Source organism: Poecilia reticulata, chromosome 7 (assembly GCF_904066995.2).
Source record: "Poecilia reticulata chromosome 7, P_reticulata-male-v2, whole genome shotgun sequence".
Taxonomy (NCBI): domain Eukaryota; kingdom Metazoa; phylum Chordata; class Actinopteri; order Cyprinodontiformes; family Poeciliidae; genus Poecilia; species Poecilia reticulata.
In genome coordinates, this window is record NC_088836.1 from 6,474,622 (window position 1) to 6,502,540 (window position 27,919).

The 27,919-nt window shown below is 39.2% G+C and overlaps 1 protein-coding gene across 4 annotated transcripts; it reads left to right on the plus strand.

Moving 5' to 3' along the window:
* Positions 1-193: 193 nt before the first annotated feature.
* Positions 194-27,894, plus strand: dennd2da (DENN/MADD domain containing 2Da). Of its 4 annotated transcripts, none has more exons than XM_008412915.2 (18): positions 194-430; positions 5,043-5,109; positions 5,212-5,298; positions 7,224-7,286; positions 7,423-7,482; positions 15,555-15,605; positions 16,055-16,150; positions 20,403-20,581; positions 21,520-21,632; positions 21,729-21,798; positions 21,890-21,967; positions 22,122-22,262; positions 24,414-24,562; positions 25,764-25,935; positions 26,470-26,520; positions 26,618-26,699; positions 26,774-27,037; positions 27,366-27,894. In XM_008412915.2, the coding sequence occupies exons 1-18, from the start codon at positions 401-403 to the stop codon at positions 27,428-27,430; spliced, it is 1,818 nt and encodes a 605-aa protein (XP_008411137.2). In that variant the 5' UTR covers positions 194-400; the 3' UTR covers positions 27,431-27,894. The 4 variants fall into 4 exon arrangements, with proteins under 4 accessions (XP_008411137.2, XP_081464817.1, XP_008411138.2 ...); XM_081608691.1 differs by having other exon boundaries at positions 7,227-7,286; XM_008412916.3 differs by lacking the exons at positions 194-430; positions 5,043-5,109; positions 5,212-5,298; positions 7,224-7,286; positions 7,423-7,482 and adding an exon at positions 10,951-11,291.
* Positions 27,895-27,919: the final 25 nt, after the last annotated feature.

Below are 27,919 nucleotides of genomic sequence, written 5' to 3' on the forward strand. Positions count from 1 at the left end.
TGCTTGAGTGCAAACAAAAGCAGCCTGGGGGTGAATAAAGACTATTGTTTATTATATGTGCAGTTATTCGCCAAACTGGATTCAGGAGCTGCTCAACAGGTTTTCTGCTCCTCTCAATACTTTCTCACAACACACCCAGGCTGTGACGCGGCGTATTGGTTTAACATTAAAAGAGGAAATCCTGGCATCAGAGTGAAGTCCACCAACTGCACATTTCATCAGCTGCACTTCCTGATGCGTGTGCACTTGTCTCTTCATTAGCGCTCGTGTCAGCTCTGCACGTCCTATGCATTTCTCTACATGTGTCTTGCCGAGCAGATAAAAGCAGACTCATGCCACGGTTGTAACATTTTCTCTGGATCCAGTGGACACGTTTGTCTCCTCTGCACACACAGGACAAATGGACAAAGCCTCAGGGAACGCACAGGTGGTGAGTATTCTCCTTCAAAGGGTCACAGTGTTTAGAGGTCAAGGTTGTTCATTTGTTTCCCAGTAAATCTGCAGCCTTACTGTCTTTAGAAACTTAGTCCGGCTGTCATAGTGAAAACAGACCTACGCTGTAGAAATCTAAAAATATGATCAATGACACCTTTTGACATTTTCTGCCCTGTATCATATGACACAAGGAACACAGAACTTTGATCTTGACAACTTTTGCTTCCTGTGGTGACGATTACGAGAGCACGCTTTGTAGCTGCTGAGATTGGGGAGATGAGTTTAGCTTTCCTACTTCTGGGTGATCATGGGTGATTTATTGCTTTCCTCGGTTATTGAACGTTACGTTTTACCGGCTTGATAAAATCTACGATGAAACCTAACTATTTTGAATGCAGTCTGGAAATGTAAACCAAGTCTAGTGCACATTAGTTTAAACCATTTGAACCACGCTACAGCTCCATAACGCACTGGACTGTCTATGTTCAGAACAGTGAAGGTCAGCAAGGTAGTCCGCTAATATAAAGTCTGCTGAAGGTATTGGCGTTGGAAATTGGGTCTGTATTTGTGTGTCTGAAAGACAGACATTTAAATTAACATTCGCTTTGTGCCGGGGCAGCAAGAGATGCATTCGTAAGCAGAAAAACCAACAGAACTATTTAAAAACAGCTGTAGATGCAGACAAAAAAAAAAACAAACAAGTTAATTAATCAATTTTTTTGTTCATTCAGAAGCTAGCATTAGCACTACAACACAGCTAACATGAAACAGTGTTAGGGAAGTAGTAGTGTGAAACTGGACTGCTCTTTTTTTTTTTTTTTTTTACCATTTTTGATTTTGTTCAAACAACAGGCAGATAATTGCTTGTGTAAACATGCAAGAGTCAGCAGTTTTCTAAAAAGCTTTTGACCACCCAAAACCACTGCAATAAGTTCCTGAAAAACTTAAAGATTATTACTTTACAGACTTTTTTAAGCAATAATCCTTGTTGCAGACAATCAGGAAAGAGTTTTAAGATGACAGAAAGTTACTTTTAATATTTCCTAGAGCTACTCTGAAGTACTTGGCGACTGTGGTTCGAAGTAAAAATCACAAAAGCTGCATCGAAGCAGATAAAGTCTGTCCTGAAATACTGATTTAGTGGATTTGATCTATTTTCAAACCACAGGTTCAATTCCAGTTCCTTATATCGTCGCAGTATATCCTTTCTCGGGTTTGTCCCTTTTTGTACCAATTTCAAGTCACAACAAGCCGAAGGTAATCAGTAAAAAAGGGATCATAGGTCCCTGAAGCTGCTGTCACTAATGACTTTTTCGATATTATTCTGTTTAAATAACAAAAAATAATTTGGTAGCATTTGCAGCACTGGATAAACACTTTATCTGATTTTCCCCCTTTCACAAAATAATGCTGTGATGCATGAACAACAAGAAAAACAGGAAGATGTATAGATACAGTATAAAAACTCCAGGTGAAGATTATTGGCTGCTGTACAGTTTTCATTCTGCATGTTTTTGCTGTTTTCATAAGACACAGAAATAACCTTCTCCTCAGTCACCATTCGGTTATAGTTCTGTTGTGATGCTGTTTCTGCTTTACCCACAAGTCCTGGAAGTGAAACTCTTCAAACTCTAAACTTCATTTCAAAATTATCTTCATTAATATTTGATACTGAGCTCACAGAATGCCTCTTCAACACAAAATCTATGTATATCCATAAGGAGCAAATTTGTTAGAATAATTTTAGGTTTTGACCAAGATTTATTAAAAAAAACAACTATTAAAGTGTTTTAGAGTCTCAACAAAAGATTCTGAGATCATCAGTTCAGAAAGAACTGAGGCAGAGACTTCAGCTGATCATCAGCTTTGGGAAAGTTCTGGACGGAGCTGAAATCTTTTTTCATCTTTATGTTTTTTTTTCTTAATCTTTTTTTTAACATCAACTAATTTTAAACAAGTGTATCTCCACCAGCTGACATTAACAAACCGACCAAATGTGAAGCTTGTTCTTTAACAAGTTAAGCCACTTATTTTCACTAAGCTTGTTCTCTCCTTCGGTTTGAGGCGATTTTGGGTCATTGCTGTATTTATACAGTCAATAATTGTCTACTTATTCATATATACTTAGTTGAAACAGCATAATATTAACTGACTGTGACTTTAAATAAATCTTTTAATCTTTCATGTGTGTGTTTTATTATTTTAATGTTCAAGGTTAAAAATACAGTAAACTACGCGCAGCCCCGACCAAGTACAGGAATTTAAATACAGACTGAGAGGAATCATTGGGGCCTTTTAGAGCTGCTAATGCGCTGCTTTGTTCTGCAACCCCTTGCATAAATAATGTCATTTACTGTCCAGTCCTCTCTCTTAGACCTTCCGCTCAGTAATCCATTCAAAACAAATAAGAAACACAAAACTCATCACTTCCTGCACAGAGAGGAATCTTCCCAAGAACAGTCAATGATGCACTGAACAGCAAACTGGAACATTTAAACTGGGGGGAAAAAATGAGAAATAAAGGCAGGAAGAAAGTGAAACACGTTGCTTTTTTCCTCAGCTCCATCAACTCTTTGTTTTTTCGTTGACACATTCCATTTGTAGAGTAGTGGTTTGTGTCGCCGGGGAGTTTTCCCAGAGGACAGGGACACGTCCTGTCATTTCTGTGCTATAAACAGCGAGAGTGTCTTCTCATCCAGAACCGACGAGGCTCTCTCACAATGCAGGCAACACGAGCCTTCAGCTGAGAATCTGGCTGAGAAATCCAGTTCAGAGTGGAAGCATCTGCTGTGAATCACAGCGTGGAACACTTCTTTGCACACAGTTATGAAATAGTTTTGTGCGAAATCCTCCGATTATAACAGTCATAAAGGTCAGCGCAGAAAGCCTCGCTCTCTACAAGCTTTGTGAGACGGAAACATTGCTGGTTATCCAGTTAGTTTTGGAGACTTTCCAGAATAAATGAGTAACTATGGTAGTGGCAGATTTCCAAAGTCAGAACGAGTCACTAAATCCTTATAAACCCTGAGATGACTGGGTCAAACTGAACAAAGCTGAAAATGATATGACCTCATCGTGTTTGATTTATGACACATTCGTGATCTGATTCAATATTACGCTTGCGATCTTTACTCCAACACAAATCAGAAAAAATATATCTTTTAGGTACATTTTACTGGGGACTCATGATATTGCAGTTCTTCTCAGTCGCTTTGGTGCATTTCTCAAATCATTCTCGACATTTGCAAAACAGTATGTGCATTTGTCCAAGCAATTTGTAAAAGCAGCGTAACAGTGTGTATTACCTGTAAAATCCAGTTTCTTTCTCAAAATCCTCATTTCATCTCTCAACATTAAATATTTGTATCAGTGAACATGTCAGTTCTCCACAATAACAAGTTCTTACGGATAAGACAGTCAAATTTATTAGTCATGTGCAACTGTGTTCTCTGGAGGGATAATTTGACACACTAAATCCAAAGTTTTGATGACCACAAATGTAAATTGTAATTACAGGAAATAAATAGAGACTAAACAAGATTCACATGCTTTTACTGTAATCTATGCCAACTCCACACTGAGAAAAAATGCTCAATGGATGAGGAGCAAGATGAGAGGAACTCCATCAAATCAATTCAATTCAAATTCAAAAAAGCTTTATTGTTCCCAAAGGGAAAATAAATGTTGGTGTAACTTAATTTCTGCTTGCTGACCCATCCAGATCCTCGTCCTTCCACTGTCAGAAATATAACGTTGTGTTGTGCTCCATCTTCATACACTATGTACATATTTGTTGGCGGTTGACTGTTTATGGTATCTTTCAGCTATTTCAGGAGTTTTGTAGATCATTGATTGATCTAATCCTTCACACATTTAGCTCTATTCATCAGAGACCGACATAATGGACTTTAATCAGTATAACATAAGACATTGGAAGTGTGGGAAAAAGCTGAGAATTGTACTTAATAGTTGCAAAAACATTTACAACTTGTTCACAAAAATGAGAAACTGTTTTTGCCCTCGTTGCTTCAACATAAAATTTATCTAGAGCCACAAAATTAGATATTTTGTAAACACCCCATTTTTTTCCTTTTTTTTTGACAAACTAAGAAAATTTAAAATTCTATTTTAAGTTTTTTGTGAAAGAAATGAATCACCATGATCACCATGTGCTTGTTTTTTCTAGTCAGCTTGATGAGCACTTCCTATAAACAATCACATGGAGAAAGATTAAGAATACAAAGCATATAGTTTGAAATAAAAAAAAACTTTTAAAGTCTGACAAAAAAACCCAAACCTTTTTATTACCATTATATTTAAAAATGTTTCTTATTTTGCTCTGAAACAGTCAATTCTTTTGTTATTTAGTTATTACTGTTAGCTATCATCACAAATAAAACCCCACCAGGACAGAAACATCTAGAATTTTATCAAGTACTTCACAATCATCCCCTAATTACTTGGTGTGTGATTATTTTTGATGAATGTACCCCTGCAGCGGTGGCTAAAATATTTCACATGTACTTGTTTTTTTGCCATCAAATTAATTTTGATATTTTGTTCTCCTTTATTCTTTTTTTCCTAACACCTTTTTCATATCCTTCCAGGAAAGTGGACAAATAATTTCTCCAAACGCTCGAAGGGCCTTCAGTTTTTCATCTCTTCGTATCAAAAGTAAGACAGTGGATCAGTGTGAGGCTCAATCACGTTGCTGTTCTGTTATTCAGTAAAAGCTTCGCTCATATGTTCTGTAAACCTGTTATTTTTTTTCTACAGAAAGGAACAACAGTGAGGAAGAGGGTGGATTTGAGCGGAGGAGAGGGTTGAGATCTTTTTCATCAGCTCGAGAATCATCCAGAAAAGGTAAATTGTGAACTAATCTACCACCGCTGTGTTAGATCAGCTAATAGCAGTGGTAGCTAATCTACCACAAAGAATACTTCTTAATCGCAAAATACTGTAAATATAAAGCCTAGAAACATAAAACTGTAACAGACTGAATGTTCTGTTTTTTGTGTGGGAAATGTTTGAGTGTTTTATGGTTGTCAAAGTCAAATAACTGACCTACTTCCCTCCCTATTTCTTTTCTTAAATAACACTTTTTAAAGACATTGTCTGGTTGTTGAAGAGTTGACAATTAGTAGTAAAGCACTGTGTGTCTTCTTCTTTTATATATCATGCGTACATTTAAGATTTTGCTTGTTATATTGACAATATAAGAGCTAAAATGAATATTAGTCATCGTCAGGAGCAGCGGGATCTGGTGCTCATGACATCACACTGAAGGGGTTTATAGATATTTGTGGCAGCAGGCAGAAAAAGATCTCCTAGCGGTCTGTATTACAACAAATTGGAAGAAACCTTTGAAGCCTAAAGACTCTCTGTTTATTAATTACAGTCTCATGAAGAGGATGTTCAGGGTTGGCCATGAATTTATTGCTTTCACGTAGAATCAAGAAAATTGTTCTCAGTACTGAACCAGCTTTCTTTATCAGGTCATTATGAAAGGTCATTAATATCTTCATGAGTTTAGTCTGTGAAAGAAAACAAACAAATCAAAGTGTGAAAGGACAAAATGTACATGTGGAGATGTGTTGGTTCCTTAAAGTGGAGAGGACCAAACCGCCTGCTGGTAAATACAAAAGCTTCTTTGTGTAAAACATGTCAAATTAAGTAAAACATAGAGAGGGACAGGGAAGTAGTTCAGTTATGGCAGAGATTCATTCAATTATTATGAAATACGCAACTACATCAACAATCAAACACAAACTCTGAGAGTTTATTCAATGTAAAATAATCAGTAAGCAATATTCTATATTTGAGGGGGTTTTGTTTATGTGTTTGTTTCTGCAGTGGCATTTTAAAGTTAGACCTAAACAAAACATGCAAGTTACTATTCAGATTCCTGTTCTGTGCTTTAATTTACAACTTCTGTTAAATTATGATTCATGTGGGAAAGTCCTGATACAAACTGGAGATTAGACACACAGACGGACTGTGAAACCATTGAAACCACTGACTTCTTTGTAGGCAACCATGCAAAGCAATGTGACAGAGGTGTCGACAAAGTCTAAGGTTCATGAAGGTTGGTTCAATCTTGATTCAATCAATCAATCTTGATTTAATCAAGATTGATTGATTGAATCAATCTTCAATCCTGATTGATTCAATCTTCAATTGATTGAAGATTGATTCAAGAACAGAAAACAGTCAGTACAGAAAACATACTGTCATCAGGCAGTACTTTTTCTGACTGATGACAAAATCATCAGTCAGAAACATTCAGTCATAGTCAGTAAATCAGAATATTATTGGCGTTCATTCAGTCAGTTCATTGAATGAAACAGTTATCATAGATTGATTCCTCACAGGCTGATGTTTTCAAACCTTTATTTCTGTTAACTATGATGATTTTCTGCTTACAGCTAATAAAAACACAACATTTAAGATTTGGAATTACATTAAGTTTTTCAGATCAATTTCTAATACAAAAATGTGGCTTCATGAAAAGTATGTTTAATACCTGCTTAAAGTTTAGACTTAGACTTATTTCATTATCGTAGCACAAATACATGACAATGAAATTGGCAACAAAATGTTGTCGTTTGGCTGCCAGAGCTCACAGAAAAAACACAGGAAAATCACAAACGTGCCTATAAATACATAAATATACAAATACTGTATATATAATTTAGTGTTTTCAAACAGTCTTTGTGGAGTTATTATTGGTGTTGAGCGATCTGATGGTCGATGGGATGTAACTATTTCTGAGTCTGCCTGTCCTACAGCAGATCCTGTGGAATCTCCTACCAGACGCCAACCGGTTGAACAGACCAGGTTATTTTCTAAAGGTACTTAAAATCTGACAAATGAGCTTCATTGAGAAATTCATTTTAACATCCTGTATGATGTTAAAATGTTTAACGAGAGCACATGATAAGAAATGCCAACATCTGTGTATTTTCTCACTCTCAAACCTTGTCTCAGCTGCAGATGAAGCAGGTCCTCCAGGAGTAAGTCGGGTTCAAGAGCTGCTGAAAAAATTTGGTACGTATGAAGCTAATATAAGCCTATTCTTCGTCAGGGACATAAAACTCTTGTTTTTGTTGACTGAACCTTATCACTTGAGAAAGAGGTAATGAATATCTGATCTGAGGTGCCTGAGTATCAGAGGCTGTGCGTGTCCTTCACAGTCTGTGGGGTGGGATGAAACCCAGGAGACACAGGTTACAGAAACATATTGAAATATTTTCAATTCCTTACTTTTAAAGGAAAGGATTTTCAAAAATTCTCTAAAATAAACAATGGGAAAAAGACTATCTGATCTAACAAGAAAACTTAGTGTAACTAAACCGAAGGCTTTAAAATGCCTTCAGTCCCCACACCCTCACCATCAAAGCTACAAAATCATTAAGTTATTAAATGTATCATTTATCAGTGAAGGAGAGAGAGGAGTAACAATAACAGGAGGGAGGAGACTTGGCCAGAGAAGAGCATGCTGAGAACAGCCATTTGTAACACAAATACTTCCCAAGTGTAAAGTGCAGCAACAGAGAACAGGCATTTCACCGTGCTTATACATTGGAATAATAGAGAATTGTCACAAAATTTTTAAATGAGATCAAGTTCAAAGAATTAGAGTGACCAAACAGATTCACCACATTTAAACACAGGAATCAGTGCAATGTATTTTATCTACCTGACACGTCTGTAACTGAGGGGTTCTCCAGGCAGCCTGTCAAGATCCAGTTTAAAACCAAATGTTGTAAGAAAACCTTTCATCAAGAGACTGAGGCTGTTCTTATTGTTTTTCTCAAACAGGGCTCGTGATGATGAGAGTAATAATTACATGCAAATCACAAATAACTACAGCTAACATGGGCCGGATGTACGACTGTCCAAAATATAAACACTGCCATTTAAATTTGTCAGTGAATCGATCCTGAAGTGATTCTTAACGGGTTCTAAAACGCAGCACAAAACCGTCTCGGTTTCCCCGAGGCCGGAGAGTGACGTCAGAGCCACATCGTCCTGCCACCAGCAGAATGTTTAACCATCCCTCTGTTGTAGTCTGTAGAGGATCACAGCGCAGGGTGACAGCTTGTCTGCACAAATCACCGCTTTTATCGCAGTATCCCCGCAAACAGATGTTGCACTACAATAAATATTATTAATATCAGCAGCCTACATTATAAATGCTGTTTTAACAACAGGTGGTGTTTGTGAGAACACCACAGGGAGGGTCACAGCTCTGCAGGCAGCTCACACACACTGTTTAATGAAGGATAAATTAACCTGATGATCCCAACAAACCCAACATGGTTCACGGACAGCATCGCAGACAGCTTCACGAGATTTAGCTGTAAAGAATGACTGGGTGTGGGCCGTGTTAAATGTCAAGTGTTACTTGTTGTGATAAGAAAACTTTTTGAGTTCATGCTTTTTGAGCTGAGATAAACAGTTTTAATCGCGCTGAGGTGCCTCCAAACCCCCTGAAGAAACTGGTTGACTCCTGTGACTGTGGGAAGGCTTGAAGCCGCAATAAAACCGGTTTCTAATGCTTGAATGTGCGCTTTCAGTGTGGGAACAGAAATAAGTGGTGTTTAGCACTGGAATAGCACTGAAATAAGCTTCATGGAAAAAAAATTTCACTTTGGACATGACTCGTTTGAGTTATTCACCTTTTTTTTCAGTGTAGCAAGATCTATATGATGAAAATAAATCACTACATTAGAAAGGCATTTTATTTTTATTATATTATTATGAAGATGAAATGTCCAGAAATGCAAAAATAACTCATCATTAGCTTTAAAGTTTCTTTCTTCCCCAAGCACATAGTAATATTCCTACTGCAGCAAATTCTTTTCGCTGGTGTTCACGTTGTTGTTGTTGTTGTTGTTGTTGTTGTTGTTGTTGTTGTTGTTGAGTGTTAGTTGTTGTCTTCCTGTTGAGAATTTCAGCATTTATATAAAAAGTGTATTTATTTATTTTTTTAATCTTGTCAACGTTGTGTTTTCTGAAACCCCGATTACAGAACCAAGAGGCGTGATGCATACTCTCACACGAATCAGACAGAAAGAAACAGAATTGCACAATTGCGAATATCTCAATATCTCACGCAATTGTGCTTGAGATATTCACGCACAATTTCTAAACGAAGACAATGTAGAGGCTGAGGAGAGCAGAGAGATTTGAAAAGCCGTGGCAAACAGCACATGAAGCAGCACAGAAGCTTAAATCAACGTGAACTGAGTACATGAGAACATGAGCAGGATTTTGAAGGTGAAACAGGAAACAAACCTGACAAAATGACCCTGATTTCCTGATTGAGGAAAATAAAATAGGAGACGAATAAAACTCAATCAAAGCAGCTGTTATGTCTACAAAGGTGACGCAAGTTTGAGTCAACAGCAAATTTGTGTGCTGTTGACTCCCATCTTGAGTCAGACAAAAAATAAAAGACTTCAGACTTATTCTTTAAGGATTTGGACTCCTGGTCTGAGACCCATCCTTTTAACACGTACGGTTCTGTGTTCTACTGGATGTTCTCCCAGTCAGGGGGAGTTTTTCCTCTCCACTGTCGCCACATGCTCTTCCAGAAGGACTGAATGTTGCAAGTCCACAACTATGATGGTTCAGCGTCCGCAAGGGTTGATCTGCAGATTGCATTATAACAAACGTCACTGAAGTTGGCAAAAGTCCAGAGCAACATTGTAATAAATTGTAGCAATGTTCACATCAAACCGGGCTGCATGGTGACTGTAGTTAAAGTAAAGGTGCAAACAGCATGGAATGCCGTTTGTGGTTTAGAACACAAACCACAAGGATGGAATTAATATTCCATCGTTCATTTTGATTAATTAATTACATTTTTAATTGGCTAAATTACATTTAACGCAATTAATTACATTTTTGCTTCATCCAGAACCTTTGTAATCACATGTTTCTGATACGCTTGAGAATCTGATGCACAAGCAACTTCCACCAGCAACGGTGATGGACCACCATGGTTAAAAAAAAACAATCTGATGTTTATTGCACATGAACAGTCCTCTGAACTGAGTGTCATCTTTACTCTTAGTTAGTTTATGATTTTTGATGACTATCTAATATAGCAAATTTGTTGTAATTTTAAACATTATATATATATATATATATATATATATATATATATATATATATATATATATATATATATATATATATATATATATATATATACACACAAGATATAAGACACTTTCTAAAAGACGATATGTGAATGGATTCTGAAATAATATTTGTAAAAATCACATATTTTCCAAACTAGTGAGAAGAAAATAACAGATGCAAAATATGTGTGCTATTTTATCTAAATATAAAAATATTTGTTTTTTTAACTGTTTTTAAAACAGTTTAAAAAACTGTTTTTAAACCGTTTTTTAAAACAGTTTAAAAACAGTTTTTTTATATACTTTATACTCTATATATACTCTTTATGTACAATGATTACAAATAATCATTATGCAGGTTGCAGATCCCTGTTCTACTTAATCGAGTCTTTGCACTTTAATCGGTGAACAACAACATCAGCTCTGCAGGGCACTCTGGAGAGCGGAGTTTTCATTTTTCCACCTGACTTTGAACGCACCAGAGGAGCCGTGCTCCCCACAGTTCGGTGCGGTGCTCGCTCTGACTGCGAAACCGGACGGATGCGTGGTTTGAGCGGGGATGGAGACGATGACTTGTCGCTGTGGAGCGTCAGAGACAAGCCGCTGAGAGGTGAACGGCGTGTCGGTGGACCTTAGCAGCAATGAGTGAAGTTGTGACTCGGAGAAGAAAAGGAGTGGGGCTGAAGAACTTTAAGCAAAGATGGAGTGAGTTTAAAGCTACTGTGAAACTGTCGGGGTGTTATTGGTGTGGAAATCCCGCGAAATAATTTAAAAAAGCCCCCCCAAATAAGTTACTTGGGTGAATTTTCAACATTGTTTTTGATTATTGGCGCTTATAGTTGTGAGTGTAAATGTAGAGGGTGTTTAGTTGTTACCTGTCTGAACCGTTACCCAAATCTTTGTGTTTCTGTTATCTTTTTCTGCGCTGCTTTAAAATGCACCGTGAGGTTTAGTGAGATCCAGGGCAAACGGATATGGTGGCTCTCTCTACATCTGTCATTTCAACCTGACACCTGTAACGTCTACAGACCTAACTCACTCACCGTCTCTTGGCTGTTGGGTTTAAATGTAGGATTATTATCATTATTATGAATAAGATTTGACATTAGAGGATCGACTGGACCCCTTCCGTCCTACCTGCGTGACCAGAAACACGCCATCCCTGGATTAGATCTGGTGACACAAGAACATGATGATGAAACCAAACTTTCCCAGTGACCCAGAATCCACGAGCAGATTTGAATCAAGTCTGGACTTCAGCTTGTTGAGAAGGAGAGACGCTCTGCGTTCAGGCTTTCAAACAGAAACAAGCAGTTGAAACTTGTTTAGGAGCCTCAGGCCTGAAGCTCTTAACTCAGGACTGTTATTTCCACCCACAAGCTTCATAGCTGAGAGGAGCGACACAATTCAGGGTTAGCATGACTGCTCAGCAGGATCCCAGCCCGCTTGTTAAAGAGGAATTACACTCAAAATCAGACCTGGGAGTAGAGCATTCTCCGCTTTTGAGTTTTGTCCGCTTTCCTTGCGTTTGCTGAAATTCAAAGTTGTGCAACTGGTGGGTGGAGAAGCAGCAGCTGCAAGCACTGCTGTTGATGTTGACATTGTTGCAACAGAGAGCAAACACCTTTTGTTGCCAGTAATGGTGGATTTTAGACTCAGCAAAGAGAGCCGTCAAAAACCAGGGAGGTGAACTAGGGTGAGAGGGAAGCCTGGACACCGTCCAGTGGGATTTGTTACTCTGCTTTGCTCCAGATGACATTTTTCCAAGTCAGTCACTTCTGCTTGTGTGTATAGCCAAATGTCTAACGTCTAAGTAATTTGTCAAAACAAATGCTGCATCAGCAGCTTGAGCACATCTCAAACTGCAGGTTGTGCTAACAAAGTTTTGGAGTGAAATGACTTACTTGGTAGTAAAGCTGTAGTCCAGGTGTGGTCCTTTTAATACCAGATTTTTATTAAACTCAAAATGAAGAATGTGCTCTGTGAGCTGAACAATGAGAGGATACTTTAAAATAATACAATGTCAAATTTTTTCCTAGGTTTAGTTTGCCACTGTTGAAATAATCGATTTATCGTTAAGTGGAGTATGTGGACATCAAACAGGCCATTAATTTAAAGAACAGAACGCCGTCAGTTTGCTTTTTGTGTCTGTGAAGACAATATTTCAGCAGATAGGGCTAGCTTGTTTCAGTTTTTTTCCTAATACTGATTTTTTTTTTGTCTGAAATGTTGCTAAACATAGCAAGAAAGTTGCTGAGTCTGTAACACTGTAGGGGGGGTGACGATTGTTGACTGACCTGGTGGGCGGGGCCAACAACAAGTTGTTTGTATTGATTTTTACAAAAGTGTCTTTCAATAATTCATTTTTCCAGCATTGATTATATCGAGACCTTTATTTTGACAACCTTTATTGATGTTAGTTGTTATTTTCCGTTGATTGTGGTTCTGACCCTCCAGACCATTTGGCTCCAGTGAAATATGACAAAGGGTGATGCTAATATTGGTTAGCAGCAAGTCATAAGAGCTGAGTATAGATGGATTATTCTAAATGATTTCAAATTGTTGGTTGCAAAGTCTACCTGGGGGGCTAACACCGAGGACGATACATGGACGATAGAAATGAACTATGAGTGACCCAGAAGTGTCGGGTCCAGAAGGATTAAGCTGTAAATGTACAAAATAACCAGGCCCCAGGAAAGACCCCTGACTTTATTCAAAGCATTTAAGTTTATTTATGTAGCACCAATTTACAACAAGACTTTTTACAAGACTACCTGTGTAAACCTCTCAAAACGACAGAAAGCAGAGCTGAAATGGAACAGACCTGACAGATTCAGTGAAACCTCAGGGCACTTGGCCATGCTGGGAAATCGGGAACTTTTAGTTTTGGTTTTGGAGCAAACTGGGAGGATAAACCAGACTTCCAGCTTCTGCTTTCTCTTTCTGCTCCCCTTTTTCTCTGGAAATCTCAACGAGGGAGAGTCTTTGAGTCATGTCATACATAAAGTAATCAAATCATTTTATTAAGGTGTTGAGTATTTGCCTGCCTCAAAAGGCTGATGTTGGAGAAGATCAATGTTAAAGTTGGGGAATTAATCACCCCTTAAAAAACATGTTTCTTTGTAATCTTCTTGCCTTTCATGTAGAGAAAGGTCACATCTGCTCCCTGATTGTTTTATGTCTAAAACAATACATTAGTCATGGAGTAACAAGCCAACTTTTAGGTTGTAAAAAGAGTTGCTAGCACCATCTACAGCGGTACAGCATGGTCAAATTAGTGCCGCTCCACTTTTATGTCGCTCACGCTGCTAATCTGTACAGAGTGTGTGTGTGCTGGTGCATTCACACTGTTAGTAAAGCTCAGATGCTGTAGTTTCTTGTGGTCCCTGAAGGCAGCTTTGCATGAGAGGCATGTTTGCATGTCGGTTCTCGTCTGTGAGAAGCTGCAGAGACCTGTTCTGATAAACTGTAAAGTTTGTTGGAAATGAACTCCCACCCAATTTCACATAAAAAAAATTTTTTTTTTCCTTTTTTTTTCTGCATCACCTGAAAGCAACACAAGAATGATAATTTTTCTCTGGAGGATGAAGTAAACAGACGACTCAGCAGACTGTTAACACTGCAGTATGCTCACAAGATGAGTGGTGAAGAAACAGTGTGGACAGAGGTTTGTCGCTGGGCAACAGGGACCTGGTAATGATGCTTGTTCTTGTGTTATTTACTGCTCCACTCTGCTGTGTACAATCCTGAGCGAACACTCATTTATTTAGGTTTGTTGCAGTTGAGCTGGACCTGTTATCTGGCCTATTTTCAGCCCAGAATCATTTAGGTATAGAAACAAACCATGACAGTGGTGTTTCCACGTTATCTTACAGTTAATACGTCTTTCAGTGTTTGGTTAACACAATTATTTCCCATCCGCTTTGTTAAATCTATGAAACAAACATCAAAACAGTTTAGAGAAAAGTCAAATATTAGCCCCAACAAGGCGAGATTCTCCAACAAGATTCTTCAGACGATCAGCAGAAGAATAATGCAGATATTTTTCCTTTCATTAAATGATTATTTACTTTTCCTCTCTACGTGTGAAATTCAAATCTTTTGGGAAATTTCTTTGTTCAGGATGTGGTTTTCCTGCCATTCTCTGGCTAAAATTGTGTCTTTGTTATTCTGCAAATATAGCGACTTTATCCTCACGATTAGACAAAAATTCTCATAAACCCGACCCTAACACTCCGCCGTACAACTCACAGAAGGAATGATTGAAAAGTAACTCTTTGAAAATATTGTCAGACATTTTTAATTTCTTTTTCTGAAAAGAAATTGATAAAGAATAAAAAAAAGATTGAATTGTATCTAGTATGAAAAAAAAAGATGTGATTTTATTTCTGCTTACCTGAAAGCATTTTTTAACAGAGCAGTGTTTTCAGCTGCGCAGTGGTCGACACAGGGTGTAGATTGTCTGCTGTTCGGTCCTTCAGGAGGCAGGATTACTGACAGGAGCCAAACTTTATTAACCGAGCCTCTTTATGATTATTCGTTTTAGTGGTTACCATGGTGATTAAGTCCTCCTACCCCAACAAGCTCAGTTCTACTCTAGTTAATTTTGAGCCGTATCTTCCTGTTCACCTGGACACGCCATAGATCCATCACAGGGCAACACAGAGACACGCTGGACAAGCGACCAATCAGTATCTTTCTCAACTTGGACGAAGGGAGGACAGACTGTACGTCTTATCAGTTATGGCACAGATACGCTGAGCCGCAATCATTATGTTGCGTTTTTTACATGCAACATAATGCATTGCCTCAGACCAGGTGGTGTCCACAGTGAAAACCCAACCATCTGCAGCCTGGCTTTAGCCTCATGGTGACCATTTCAGTTAATTTCATATGAACCTGGGATGTGAGAGGATTGGTGTGTTAAATGTTGACCCTAACTAACCGCAGACTGTTTGTCCGGTGCAGGTGAGCAGCCCAAAGATAACCTCGCCACCGCTGATGTGCCTGGAAAACGCTGTGAGTTTCTGGTGATTTTAAAGCCTTTTCATGATAAGAAAAAAAAAAATCCAGTATGTATATGTATGTGAGCTGTTTTATTTAATTTTTATTTAATTATTCAATTATTTAAATCCAACCTTACAAAGCAACAGTTGTTTAGATGCGAAAGTTACAAACCCCAGAACCTGGGGCGTGTGGAAAACTTTTCACATGGAGTGTGCTTTCTTTTTACTGTGACTCCATCTTCCGGGAATCCTTCATGAACCAACAAACGTTTAACGTCTTCATGATGGTTGGTCGCCCGTGTTAGAGTGTTGTCGGTGCAGAAGGCAGTGCAGCGCGTTCAGGTGCACTACCTGCAAACAGTCTGAGTGCTGAAAGCCGCACAGGAAGCGTGGTGAAGCTGATGTGTGGTTTCGGTGTTTTTGAGCTGCGTTGTTTGTTTGTTTTTTTCCTTTTCCTCGTAGGTGCAACACCACCAGGGGACGACGATGGACGACAAGGGGCCCTCAAGAGGTTCAGTGCTATGTGGCCCTCTTTCCGCAGAAAGGACAGAAAGGACAGTGAGTATCGTGTCAAGTGGATGTTTGTCTGGTTTTGTTGATGTTGCTAAAGGTGGTTTTCTTTTGTATTTTCTTCCTTTGATGCCTGAGTGCAGGAAGTCAGAATGAGCCTGCTCTCTGAGTATGGAGCAGAGTGTTTCGTAAAGCAACGGCTGGATGGGCTCAGTGAGTCTAAAGTGCATGGAGTGGGTGAAAGGTGCACCTCCATGCCAGTCTGCAAAGACAAGCTCCATGTATGAACAGCCAGAAGTATGAGCAGCAGCAGCAGTCACCGATATTTTACAACTTGATGCATAAGTACCAAAGTAATTTGTTAGGAACTTTCAATTGAAAATATAACATATTTTATTTTATTTTATTTTATTTTATTTTATTCAGAGAAAGCATTAGTCATATGATAACTTTGAGTACTGTGGATTCATGACATTGTTGTATCTGCATAAACATAAAAATCTGCGTTACATGACCACCAGGTTACTTACGTTCACAATGAAGATGTGAATGTAAGTAAGAAACGGGTTGTTTCAGAACAGTAGATCACTCCCTGGCTCAGGGTGAAGTCACCGTTTACGTCTCACACGCTCCCGTACAATTCTGCAGAGTGTTGTGTCTTAGAGTCTCCCATACTTCTGCAGTGTTATGTCTCACCACCCACAGCCTGACTTAGTTTTTGAGTTTGACAAAAAGCTGCAGACTGAGTTGAATGTTCAGCACGGCTTCTGTGTTCTCCAGTGTTGCGTTGTGTTTGTGTCGCCTACAGAGTATGTTGCGCTACTTTTTGGACTCTTGACCTCCCCAACCACTATATGATGACCCCACCCACCATAGTTGTTACTCAGTGGTGATGGAAAACCATTGAAGGCTGTACAGGTTTTTTTTGGAGTAGGACTATTAGTTACTGAGCTTCCTGAAAATTCCTTAAAATGCACTTCAAACCAAGAAGCAATTCCTTTTAAATGGAAAAGTGTTCATCAACCAAAGGACCATATTCTACAGAATGCAGATCATTTGCAACGCATGTCAGGATGATCCTATTAGATGTCAGAGGTTGTAACTTGGAACTGATCGACCACATTTCAACCCTGGCCCACAGTTCAACCCTGTTTCTATGTTTTGCATCTAAAAAAGAAAAATTAACAAAAGGACTGACAGCTTTATAACATCTTTAAGCCCTTTACAAATTTTACACCTGTTTTCTTTTTGCGGTTGGATTTGTAAACTTGGAAAATATTAGCTGTAGCTTTTAAAGCACAGATGAATTCTTTGCCAAACCCCTTAAAAGGTAGGAGAGTGCTAGGGTGTGCGCTCACACAGAAACTGGAAAGTTGAGAGAGAGGTCATTTCTGCATGAAGTAGAGCTTCAGCAACTCAATTCCAAAGAAATATGTATTTCCCGCACTTTTTCACAAAAAAATGTGTCCACATCTTTGTTGAAGTTGCACTAGGACTCAAGTCATGCTGTGAAAGTTGTGTAACAAGATGTTTCCGCCTGGAATCAGAAACATGTCAAAATGTACATCATCTTCCTGTTGTGGTTGGTGGTGGTTAAATCATCTCTTATTGTGAGTGCTGAGCAGAATGCAGCTCAATGTAGTCGTATTCTTCTCCTGAACTTCTGCAGAGTGTCGTGTCTTACACTAAGATATCAGTATTTATATGACAAAGGTTTGGAGTCTGATCATTCTTGGCTCGTAAGTGTTCATTCTGTGCATTTTATCTGCTAATGGAATATTTAGCCGTTTGGACAGAGTCCCCTGTCAGACACTAATGATAATGCAGAAAAGGTTAAAGGTCACAGAGTGATGGAAGTATATAATAGGCATATAACACATCTGATATTATTGTAATATTGTAATATTTACCAATATCATTGCCATTGCAAGATCTTCTAATATTATGCAGCCCTAATGTCAAAGAGTTAGTTTTTAAAATAATAGTGATGTATTTAAAAAAGTGAGTAAAGATCAAAATCCGTACAATATTTTATCACTAAATGAAAAGGCTTTGGGAGCATTGAAACAAACCATGAAGTACATCTTTGTAACTGGGTTAGCTGGGTTCTACACACAGTGAGGAAAGTAACATCAGTAGCAGTTTACGTTGCTCTCTAACGCAGCTTGAGGACTTAACTTTCCTGTCAGTCACTGAACTAAAGATTTCATTTTGTTCGTGTTTTCCGGCCTCGAATGGCTGGAGTCCATTCCACAGCTCCTCTGTATTTATTGATTGTACCTCAGTGACAGCATGCTTGATGTCAGTCCCTGGGTTTTCTGTTGGATTTAAGGTCCAGTGGCAAATTGGCTACTTCATAACTGTCTGTTTTAAACACCCATTTCAGAGTTGTTGAGTACTCATAATGATAATCAGACAGTAAATCTCCATAACCACCATGTAAAACATTTGTTTCCTTCACCCTTAAATAAAGGTTTGTTTCTTGTTTTTCCACAGCATGACTAAATGCCAAACAGCTATTACTTTCAATTTATTATTTAGTTACAGCACATCTGCAGCATGCCTGTCAGGATTGTTAGGTCTGTTGGTTATAGGACTGCTTTTATTTTGAACCAAACTGCACATTAGCATAGTTGATGTTGTTTCAGGGGTTGTTGAACCAAGCGCCTCCAGCAACAACGTGAAAACCCACTGAACTGTAGATAAACAACATGCAGGACATGTGAGCAGTGAGTGGGGATTGGGAACGGACCTGGAGATGACATACTGTAAAAATGTATTGCACCTTGGTTTTTTTTTTTTTTTTCTGAGACTCTGCTTGACGGTGTCCACACGCCTTCTGACTCACCGTCTATAATAGGTGAGCTCCTGTGTTGACCTAATGAGGTGGCACTGGTAGCATTTACTGTAAACAGCAGCTGTTCCTTGGACTCCCTATTTTTAACCGTGAACGCCGACATTTTATCTCCACTAGTAGCTTTGCAGCTTGCTCTACAATACAGACATGGCTTACTTTTACACAGACTACTACTGTTTTCTTGGGGGGGTGGGGGGGGGTTGAGTCAAATGCTAGGAACGGATCTTAAGCAGCCTATAAAGATGGATTATTGAAGTTTGCTCTTTGCAAGGCCAGTAACTTTCATTTGAGGCTTCACTGATCTCATCCTGGCCCAGATCTTTACCTGCAGGTGAAGATGGCACTCAGGCAGAACACAGGAACTAACACTGTGTTCCTGTTCAGGCACTCGGCTCAAAGCTGAGAGTTCTGACTCCTTCACATGTGAACATACCTTACCAATTAGGGCGCTCTATTTAAGACCTCCTGCTTCACTCTGCTGCTGCTGCTGCTGCTGCTGCTGGTGGTGGTTCTGGTTCCGTTCCACCACAGCATCCACCTGAAAGCTTTCAGCTCAGGAACGCCATCCTCTCCCTCTGGCATGTTGGACCTTACTAATCGATAAAGTGCTAAGCAGCAGGGATTAATAAGATCAGATCCAAAAAGGACAACATCACGCTGTGTTTTTCTGTGGAAGATGAAGAGCATTTACTCATGAGTCGACTGACTGAAACCAGTCAGTGAAATTCTATCCTTGAGACAAGAATTACATTGCTTAAATACTGATCCACTGAGAAATGCGGAGCTCTGTCGAGACCCTGAAATATGACTTTGGTTTTGATTAAATCTGGATCTGAAGCTGCTCTGCATTTTGGCCATTGCTCAGCACCCATGTTCACTAGTGGGGTAACAAACTCTGGGTGGAGTGACCATGTGTCATTTGAAATACAAATGACAAAATACAAAGTCTGACACAAAACACATTGCAAAAAAACCCGATGGTGATGTTCTTGCCAATCGCAATACCTTATCAAGTGTATATCTATCGATTGATCATTTATAGTGAATAAGCTCAAAGTGTGATTCAGATTTAAACTTCTCCTTAAACACAGTTCCAACCCTTCCTCTGGTCATCCATCCATCGACAAGTGAAACCCTATTTTACGCCCTGTTGTCATAAGATCTGCTTTAGTCAATATTAACTTAAAGGCCCTAAATGGGTTTCTAATATGGCTATGTCCTGTATTGTCCAAGTGGATGAAAAGCATGTTCTATCTAATGTATAATATATCCTTTATCTCTTCACTTCCACTTTACGTCCCCATGGTCATTTTATCCACCCCCGTCATGCACCTTCCTCCACCTATAAGCAGAGAATGGAGCTGTTCTGATTTTAGCCATCAATAGTTCAGCCTGCCTCCCTATCTGCTCTCTAACTCAGTTTATATTTGTGTTTCTGCGTAGAAATCAAAGAGCCTGATCTTGCAGAGACGAGGGAGAACCTGCCAGTCATGGACAATGTGCCCATTCAGCCCCGCCGGGTCAGCGGCCAGTACTTCTTTGAGTATCTAGTGGTGGTCAGCCTGAAGAAGAACAAAGATGGCAGCAACTATGAGCCTCAAATCACCTACCAGTTTCCTAAGGTCAGTCACACAGTGAAATCCAAGTTTACGCAGGTTGTTTGCTCTTTGACACACTCTTGTTTTAAATAATGTGTGTCAGGGTGTTGAATTTGTGTTAGTCTGACATGAACAGGATTTGCAGTAAAAGTTGTTAAAGCTTTAAATTGATAACTTTATGAAGAAACTTTGCAACACCAACTGTCTTTTGTAACAGAAATAAATTTTTGGTTTGTTTTCCGGATTTTCTCGTTTCATCTCAAGTAACAGTGTAGAAACTTGACATTAGTATTTATTTAATACTTTATTACCACCTTTATGATAACCTTCTGATTAACTGATAGCTATCATGTTTTATTTAATGCCACGTTGTGAATGAAAGCAAAACATAAGATTTGTTTGAGAATCCAACCTCCTAGTTATTTCAGTGTATATATAAAATAATCTTGTTTATTTGCGATAAAAGTAAAAGTATTTTAAGTTTAATGACTTTGATGTGGCGGTCCAAACCTTCATTACGTCTTGTTTTGATCATTGCAAGTTTTTCATCTATTTTTTTAGCGGTAACTGGCAGCTTGTCTATCAGTCAACAAAGCATGGTGTGATCCTAACCCAAACGTTGGAATCTTATTTATTTCATATGTCTTTGTTTAAAAAAACCAAATCAGACAGAGATCTGAACCCAGAACACTCCTCTTCTGTCTAAACATCAGTACTAAGACACACCAGTGACAGCATATTCATTTACAAAACTTAAGATTGGTGGTGATTCAAACCAAAGCCTGCCTGAATGAAAAAACAAACAGTTTTTTTTTTATTGTAATGTTATATTCAAATGATTAAGGTCTACATTGCTAACCTGAAGAAAGCTTGTAACTTCTGTATGACGCATGTAAGAATTTCTAGTGAGTGCAGCACATCGGATAGAACATGTTTATCACACCATGTGGGTTTCTTGTCAGAGAGACGTTATGGCCAAATATCAGAAGGAGGAAGAGGAGAAGACCCTAAAGGCAATCACACTATTTTGTTTCCCAGAGGGCATCAGTTGGGCTCCTTTGACAGAATACCACAGGTGAGTACAACTCATCTGGCTGTTTCCCATTTAAGTTTTTTGCTGTTTACATCAACTGCAGGGTTGTTTTTTGCTTTTCGTTTTCTTAACATGCAGTGAGACCTTCTCCTTTGTTCTGACTGAGATCGATGGCAGTAGACGAAACGGATACTGCAGGAGATTACTGGTGAGTCTGAGGATTAAAGTCTTCAGACTGTTTGAAAATACTTCCAGTGCCAGTTCAAAATGTCTACGCTTTAATTTCTTCCGATTTTCAGCCAGGAGGAAGAGGAGCTCGACCTCCAGAGGCTTTCTGTATCATCAGTTCGCTGGCCTGTTTCGGCCTCTTCTCCAAGGTACGGTGCAACACGCGGAAGGAAGAGCCTTCATAGCTGGAGTCTTATTGTGTCGGATCCTGGCAACTTGTGTGGGAGTAACAGACACAAACAGGATCCTAGCAACAGTACATAAAGTATGTAACCGTGGCGTGTGACAACATCTCGTGCGCAGATATTCGATGAAGTGGAGAAGCGGCGGCAGATCTCCATGGCCTTGATCTACCCATTCATGCAGAAGCTGAGAGAGGCTTCATTCCCGGCTCCAGGACAAACAGTGGAGATTAAGAGCTTCATTCCTGAGTCGGGCACCGAGGTCAGACAAAAAAAAAGAAAAAAAAAAACACCCCCTCCCCCACCCGCTGTGAACTCAGCACTTCATCTCTCCTGATGAAAATGTCTAAGGTCTGTTTCTCTTGTGCTGCCGTCACGACTCTGCAGGACGGTGGCTGAATCAGAACAACTCACATGGAGTTGAAGTTTTCAACATAAAACCAGTAGCTCATGTGTTGACCAGCTCACTTCCTTCTTACTTACTCAGAAAGAAAAGGATGTCCTCAGTCGTTTTAGGGGAAAACTATCTGTTTTACAAGGAGAATTCCAAACAGCAGGCTGTGCTGTTATCAGCTTGTGATAACATTGTTCTGTCGAAGTTATGGCCAAGATCCGGAAACACCATCCACGTGTCAGATGAGGCTGAACTGCCACATGATCAGGCATCTTGGAAAGCAAGTCAAACTGGAAGAGAAACTGAAAGTCACCGCCCTGACCTTTACAGTCCACTTTAACTCCGTCGGACTTTCTTTACGTATTTGCTGATATCAAATCCCGATTCTTACAGTAAATAATGTAAGCGTTGTGCTCTAAACTCAGTAGGTTTAAAGCGTTTTAAAATGTTTAGACTTAAGTGTTGAAAAAAATCCACAACAGCAGAACCTTGGTATGTCAGAACAATTATGTATGTACCAGAATTCTGGTATGTCAGGCACTTGCAATACAGGCGGAATGTCATGGAAATCAACATACCTAAAATATTTAGTGTATGCAGGAACTCCGTCTGTAACATTTATGTTTAACCAGTTCAGACATCTTGAAGGAAGCAGATTTAGTTGCAAACATGGAAAACATGGAGCAAAACAGATAGAGAGATTAAAAAGGCAGATTGTTTTTATGTTAAAATTCTACAGAACAATTTTCAATTCAAGCCTGATAACACTGCGACTTGGATATAAGATCTTCCAGGCAGATGTGTTCACATGGAGCTCTGTCTAAACCTGTCCTGTGTTACCCAAGAAGCTCCTGATCAAAACCTTAACCCTTGTCTGCATCAGGTCATATACCATGTTTCAACAGCTCACAGCCATTTCAAGTATTTACTGATGCTGACCAATGATTGTGTTCCTCTCTGTGACCAACCCCTACAGCGAAAGGAGGACACACACGCACGCACACACGCACGCACACACACACACACACGCACGCACGCACACACACACACACACACACACACACACACACACACACACACACACACACACACACACACACACACACACACACACACACACACACACACACACACACACACACACACGCTTCCCTGACTTGCTTCCATTGTGCTGCTAATATGCTGTTGAATTCTGTGGTCCAAGTATCAAAACCTTTTTTCTTGTGTGGTTTCGGAAAACTGACAGTCTGACGGGACAACCTGTCCACTTCCCCGCTGTCTGACCGGGACTTTTGCCCCCTAATATTGGAGGGTTAAATGAATATTGCATTAGACTTTTATTGCTACCATTGTCTCCTAACTAAACAACAGTAGGTTAAATCAACTCCAAAAACAGCAGAAAGGCAAGACTCAAGACCAAATTTAGAAGAATAGGGGCTCCTGGGGCTGGTTTTGTTGCTCTATCCCAAAAAAAAAACCACATTTACTCTTGGAAATTACAGATTATTTATAGGTAGGTTTCCACATTAGCTGATACAAATTGATGGTTGGTTGGTTCATACGGTGGCCCAGAAGGGTCAACAAAATGCAAAAACAAAAGGTTTTAGCATAACTTCCTGTTGTGCTGTGGCATGTCTCAAACGTTGCTTTACTATCATTTCAAAATGTTCAAAAATAATGATAAAGATTCTTCAATATAAAAAGACCACACCTGAAATGGGCCAGTGAGTTTTATATGGGGTACAATGTCTGGCCAGTGTCCATAACCCAGCTGGAACTGAGAAGGTTGTAGGGACACCCCTAGTTTTCATCAGTCGTCTAACTTACCCAGCAACAGTTCCTGATTGAATACCTGAGATAGGTATAACTAATAAATCATAAATACAAAAAAATAAATAAATCATTTTGGAGTGTGTGACCACCTGGATGTAATACTGTCCAAATGTGATGATTTCATCCAGACATATCGAGTCTGACCTGTGGTGAGTTACATAATGACTGCAGCGTTTTCTCCCACAGATCATACACTTGACCCGACCGTTGGATTCTTGGCTGGAACACGTCAACTTCTGCACTCTGTTTGACTGCCTGACAAACGAGGAGGTGCTGCAGGTGTTTGCTGCTGCCGTTCTCGAGAGACGGATCATTTTCATTGCAGAAGAACTAGGGTAAATGAACTCACACAGTAAACTATTTCAGTGTTTGGTATTTATCAGGACAGATGGACCCCGACCAGGATGTCTCCTCCTTTTCTCCCTTTGGAGTTTTTCTGGGCTCATCTCACTGAGAGGAGAACTCTCTGGAAGGAATTGTAGCAATGATATGCCACACTAAATTATAGGGTGTATAAATAAAACATCAATGTTACAAATATGATACAGAATTAGATACAGCTTAGATCTCATCATTGTGCTCTTATTATGGGAGAGGAGCCGTCACGAGGTGAACCAATCAGATGAGTTTTTTTTTTTTCTTTAGAAAAAAGATTGTTTCGACTCGTGACGAACAAAAAAATTTCATAATTATCATTGGAGATAAAATAATGCCTCATGACATTGGATTGGAGCAATTTTAACATATTCAGACAAAACTTTTTTAAGCATAAAAACTTCTTGAGGTCATGAATTTTTTTTAAATAAAAATATTAAAGAATCGTTATAATGTAAAATTGACCTTTTTTTTTTTAAAGCCTTACATCATGTTATAATGCTAATCCCTCATGGAAAACCTACCTGGAGTGTTGCCTTAATTATTTTATGCATGTTTGAAAAAAATCCCTTAATTTCCGTAACAACCATTCAGCTGTGCAATAGCCTGGGTGGACCAAGCACCTCCTTCGAGACGCAGCTCCTGCAGTTTACAAGTTTCCGACAGAGCAGTCCTCCTCACTCTCACCTCCTTCAGACTAGCCAGCAGCTATTAGCAACTGGAACTTCTGAGCTCATAGGAGCTACTTCACGCTGGTGAAAACGTTTATAGAGGGCTAATAGAGGAGCCATGTTGTGCGAGGACCGCTGACTTCCTGTAGGTGGAGTTGGAGAAAGAGCCAGAATTTTTAATGAGACAGAGGCCCAATTTTAAGGCGCTAAATTACAAAGTCAAATTTTCTTTGAGTCGTGTTTGAATTTCATAACTGATGGTAACATTTACTTGACTGTGCTATAAAAGGAATCTATGTGGCAGGAAAATACATAACACTGCCCCATTAAGTGTGTGTGAAAACAATCATGGCAAACTAGAAAATCTGGCTCTGCTTCATCTGTGTGTGTGTGTTTCATTTTGACTCATCTTCTGTAGATGCATACATTAATGCAATATGATGTGCCATCAGATTTGTTGATGAAGATGTCTGTGTCTGTCTGTCTGCAGCACATTATCTCAGGTCCTTCATGCAGTAGCAGCCCTCCTTTATCCTTTCACCTGGCAGCACACCTTCATCTCCATCGTTCCAGAAATCCTGATCGACGTGGTGATGGCGCCCACCCCCTACCTGCTGGGGGTCCAGAAGCGCCTGCTGGACCAGGTCACCGACCAGAGTGATGTGAGTCCGCTTTGTTTATCACATCTTTCAACCTTAATGTGTTTTTGTAGCTCACTGAACAAAGTGTTGCGCAAACTCACGACTTGATTCGGCTACGAACAACTGCTGAATTATGAATGATGTTAATAATTAATTAGATCAAAATGACCAACTCAGGCCACCATCTCGTTAATAAGGAAATATTAGCCAAAACATTTTCAGTCTCATTTATTGTGTAGTAACAACATTATTACCTTGCTAAGGGTTTGTTATTGAATCCAGTAGATGAAGGAAAACGTTCAGAATTGATTATCATGATGCGAGTTTGTAGATGGACCCAAAACGCAGCTAGCTTTAAACGTTGAGTTATATTGAATATTTAATGAAAACAATTAAATAACAAAAAACTTATAAAAATCACAAAAGAATGGCAGGAAACGGATTTGAAAAATGATGTGAGTAGATGACAGAAACTGATATATGTATATATGTATGTGATGACATCATCCAGATTCCTCAGTCTAAGTTTCTCAAAGCTTTAACTTGTTGTGACAGCTAATGCTGGTTGACCTGTCGAAGAATAAGGAGAAGACTTTTCTGGTGACTGTAAGTGCTACAATAACTGCAGTATTTTTGCTTTAACTTAATTTGAAATGTATGAAAACTGTTAAGTTCCTGCATTTAGCAAAATCTTCCTGTGCAGATTGGTGATGAGGATTCGATTATTCCCCCGAAGCTCCAGGCAGAAATACTGGACGCTTTGAGTCAGAGGAGAAAGGTTTCAGGTGAGTGGACTCAAGTCAAACAGGAGTGTCGGCGTGGAAGATCCCTACATCCCTTTTCTCTTCTTGTCTTTCAGATGTAGACGAGGCGAAGAAGGTGGAGGAGGTGAACCGGGTGGTTTCTGAAGCCTTCCTCCATTTCTTTGTCAGAACAGTCGGTCATTACAGCTCATACGTCAAATACTCAAAAGAAGGTCCTGGCGTGTTTGAGAAAAGACGCTTCTACAAGGCCATCGAGTCCAAGACGACTCGACACTTTGTCAAGAAGTTCATCCAGACGCAGATGTTTGACCTGTACGTTCAGGAGCTGGAGCAGCAGCAGCCGTCAGGACGGCAGCAAGGTGAGAGCAGAGCCTCCGGGCTGCCTTACTTCATCACAGCTCCATCTTAAATAAACTCAAATTTTGATGAAATTGTTAATCAGAGCCTGAAGTGTAACCTGAAGTGTTTGGCTGAGATTAGCTGTTTTAGTATGTTGTGAGTCGCTGATAATTCAGCTTGTATCGCATTTCGGTGGAGTTTTAGTTAATTGCTGTCAGACAGAGCTAACAGAAAAGGGAGATCTTATCTTTCACTTCAGAAACACAGTGGCTTGCTTAAAATATCATACATTTTAATGATTATATTTCTGCTTAGCTCTAACTGAAACTTTGTCATTTGCTCTTGCAGGTATATTCCACAGAAAGATCACAGAATATCAGAAGAAGAAAAACGAGAAAACGAAGAAACACTAGCTGACACTTTGGGACTGTGGGTGTGGATATAAATATGTATAGATATATAAATATTTCAAGACCTTCATAGGAAAAGATGTGAATATTGTACTGTGTTTTTTTGTAATTATTTTTAAGTTTGCTTTTAAATAATTATGTTTCAAAGTGTGAATTACTGTATGCGTTGCTGCTACTCACAGTGTCAAACACTGGTGTATGGGAGAGGTGTTCTCAGCCTGTGGCCTCCATGGCGGTGCTGATGAACAGGAAAATCATTTCCAATAAAGATTAGTTTAAGTCCATGGATCTTCCTGCTGTGATTTTAAGGCTTGAGGAGTACAGTTTAAGAAAGCAGCTCATGTTTTCTGCCTCTCTGAGCAGAGTCTCACATTTCATCTAACAACTGACTTTTTTGATGTGTATGAGTTGACATATTGCAGAATTTCGTCTGATACAAAACTGATAATAAAGTGAAATGCAAGCTGCTTTTGGTCACTTAGTTCCACAAAC

Excerpts from the sequence above, each read along its gene's own strand:
- dennd2da (XM_008412915.2), top strand. The coding sequence starts at position 401 with ATGGACAAAGCCTCAGGGAACGCACAGGTG. Across the intron at positions 16,151-20,402 it reads CAGAAAGGACAGAAAGGACA|AAATCAAAGAGCCTGATCTT; the intron begins GTGAGTATCGTG and ends GTTTCTGCGTAG. Across the intron at positions 26,521-26,617 it reads AGAAGACTTTTCTGGTGACT|ATTGGTGATGAGGATTCGAT; the intron begins GTAAGTGCTACA and ends CTTCCTGTGCAG.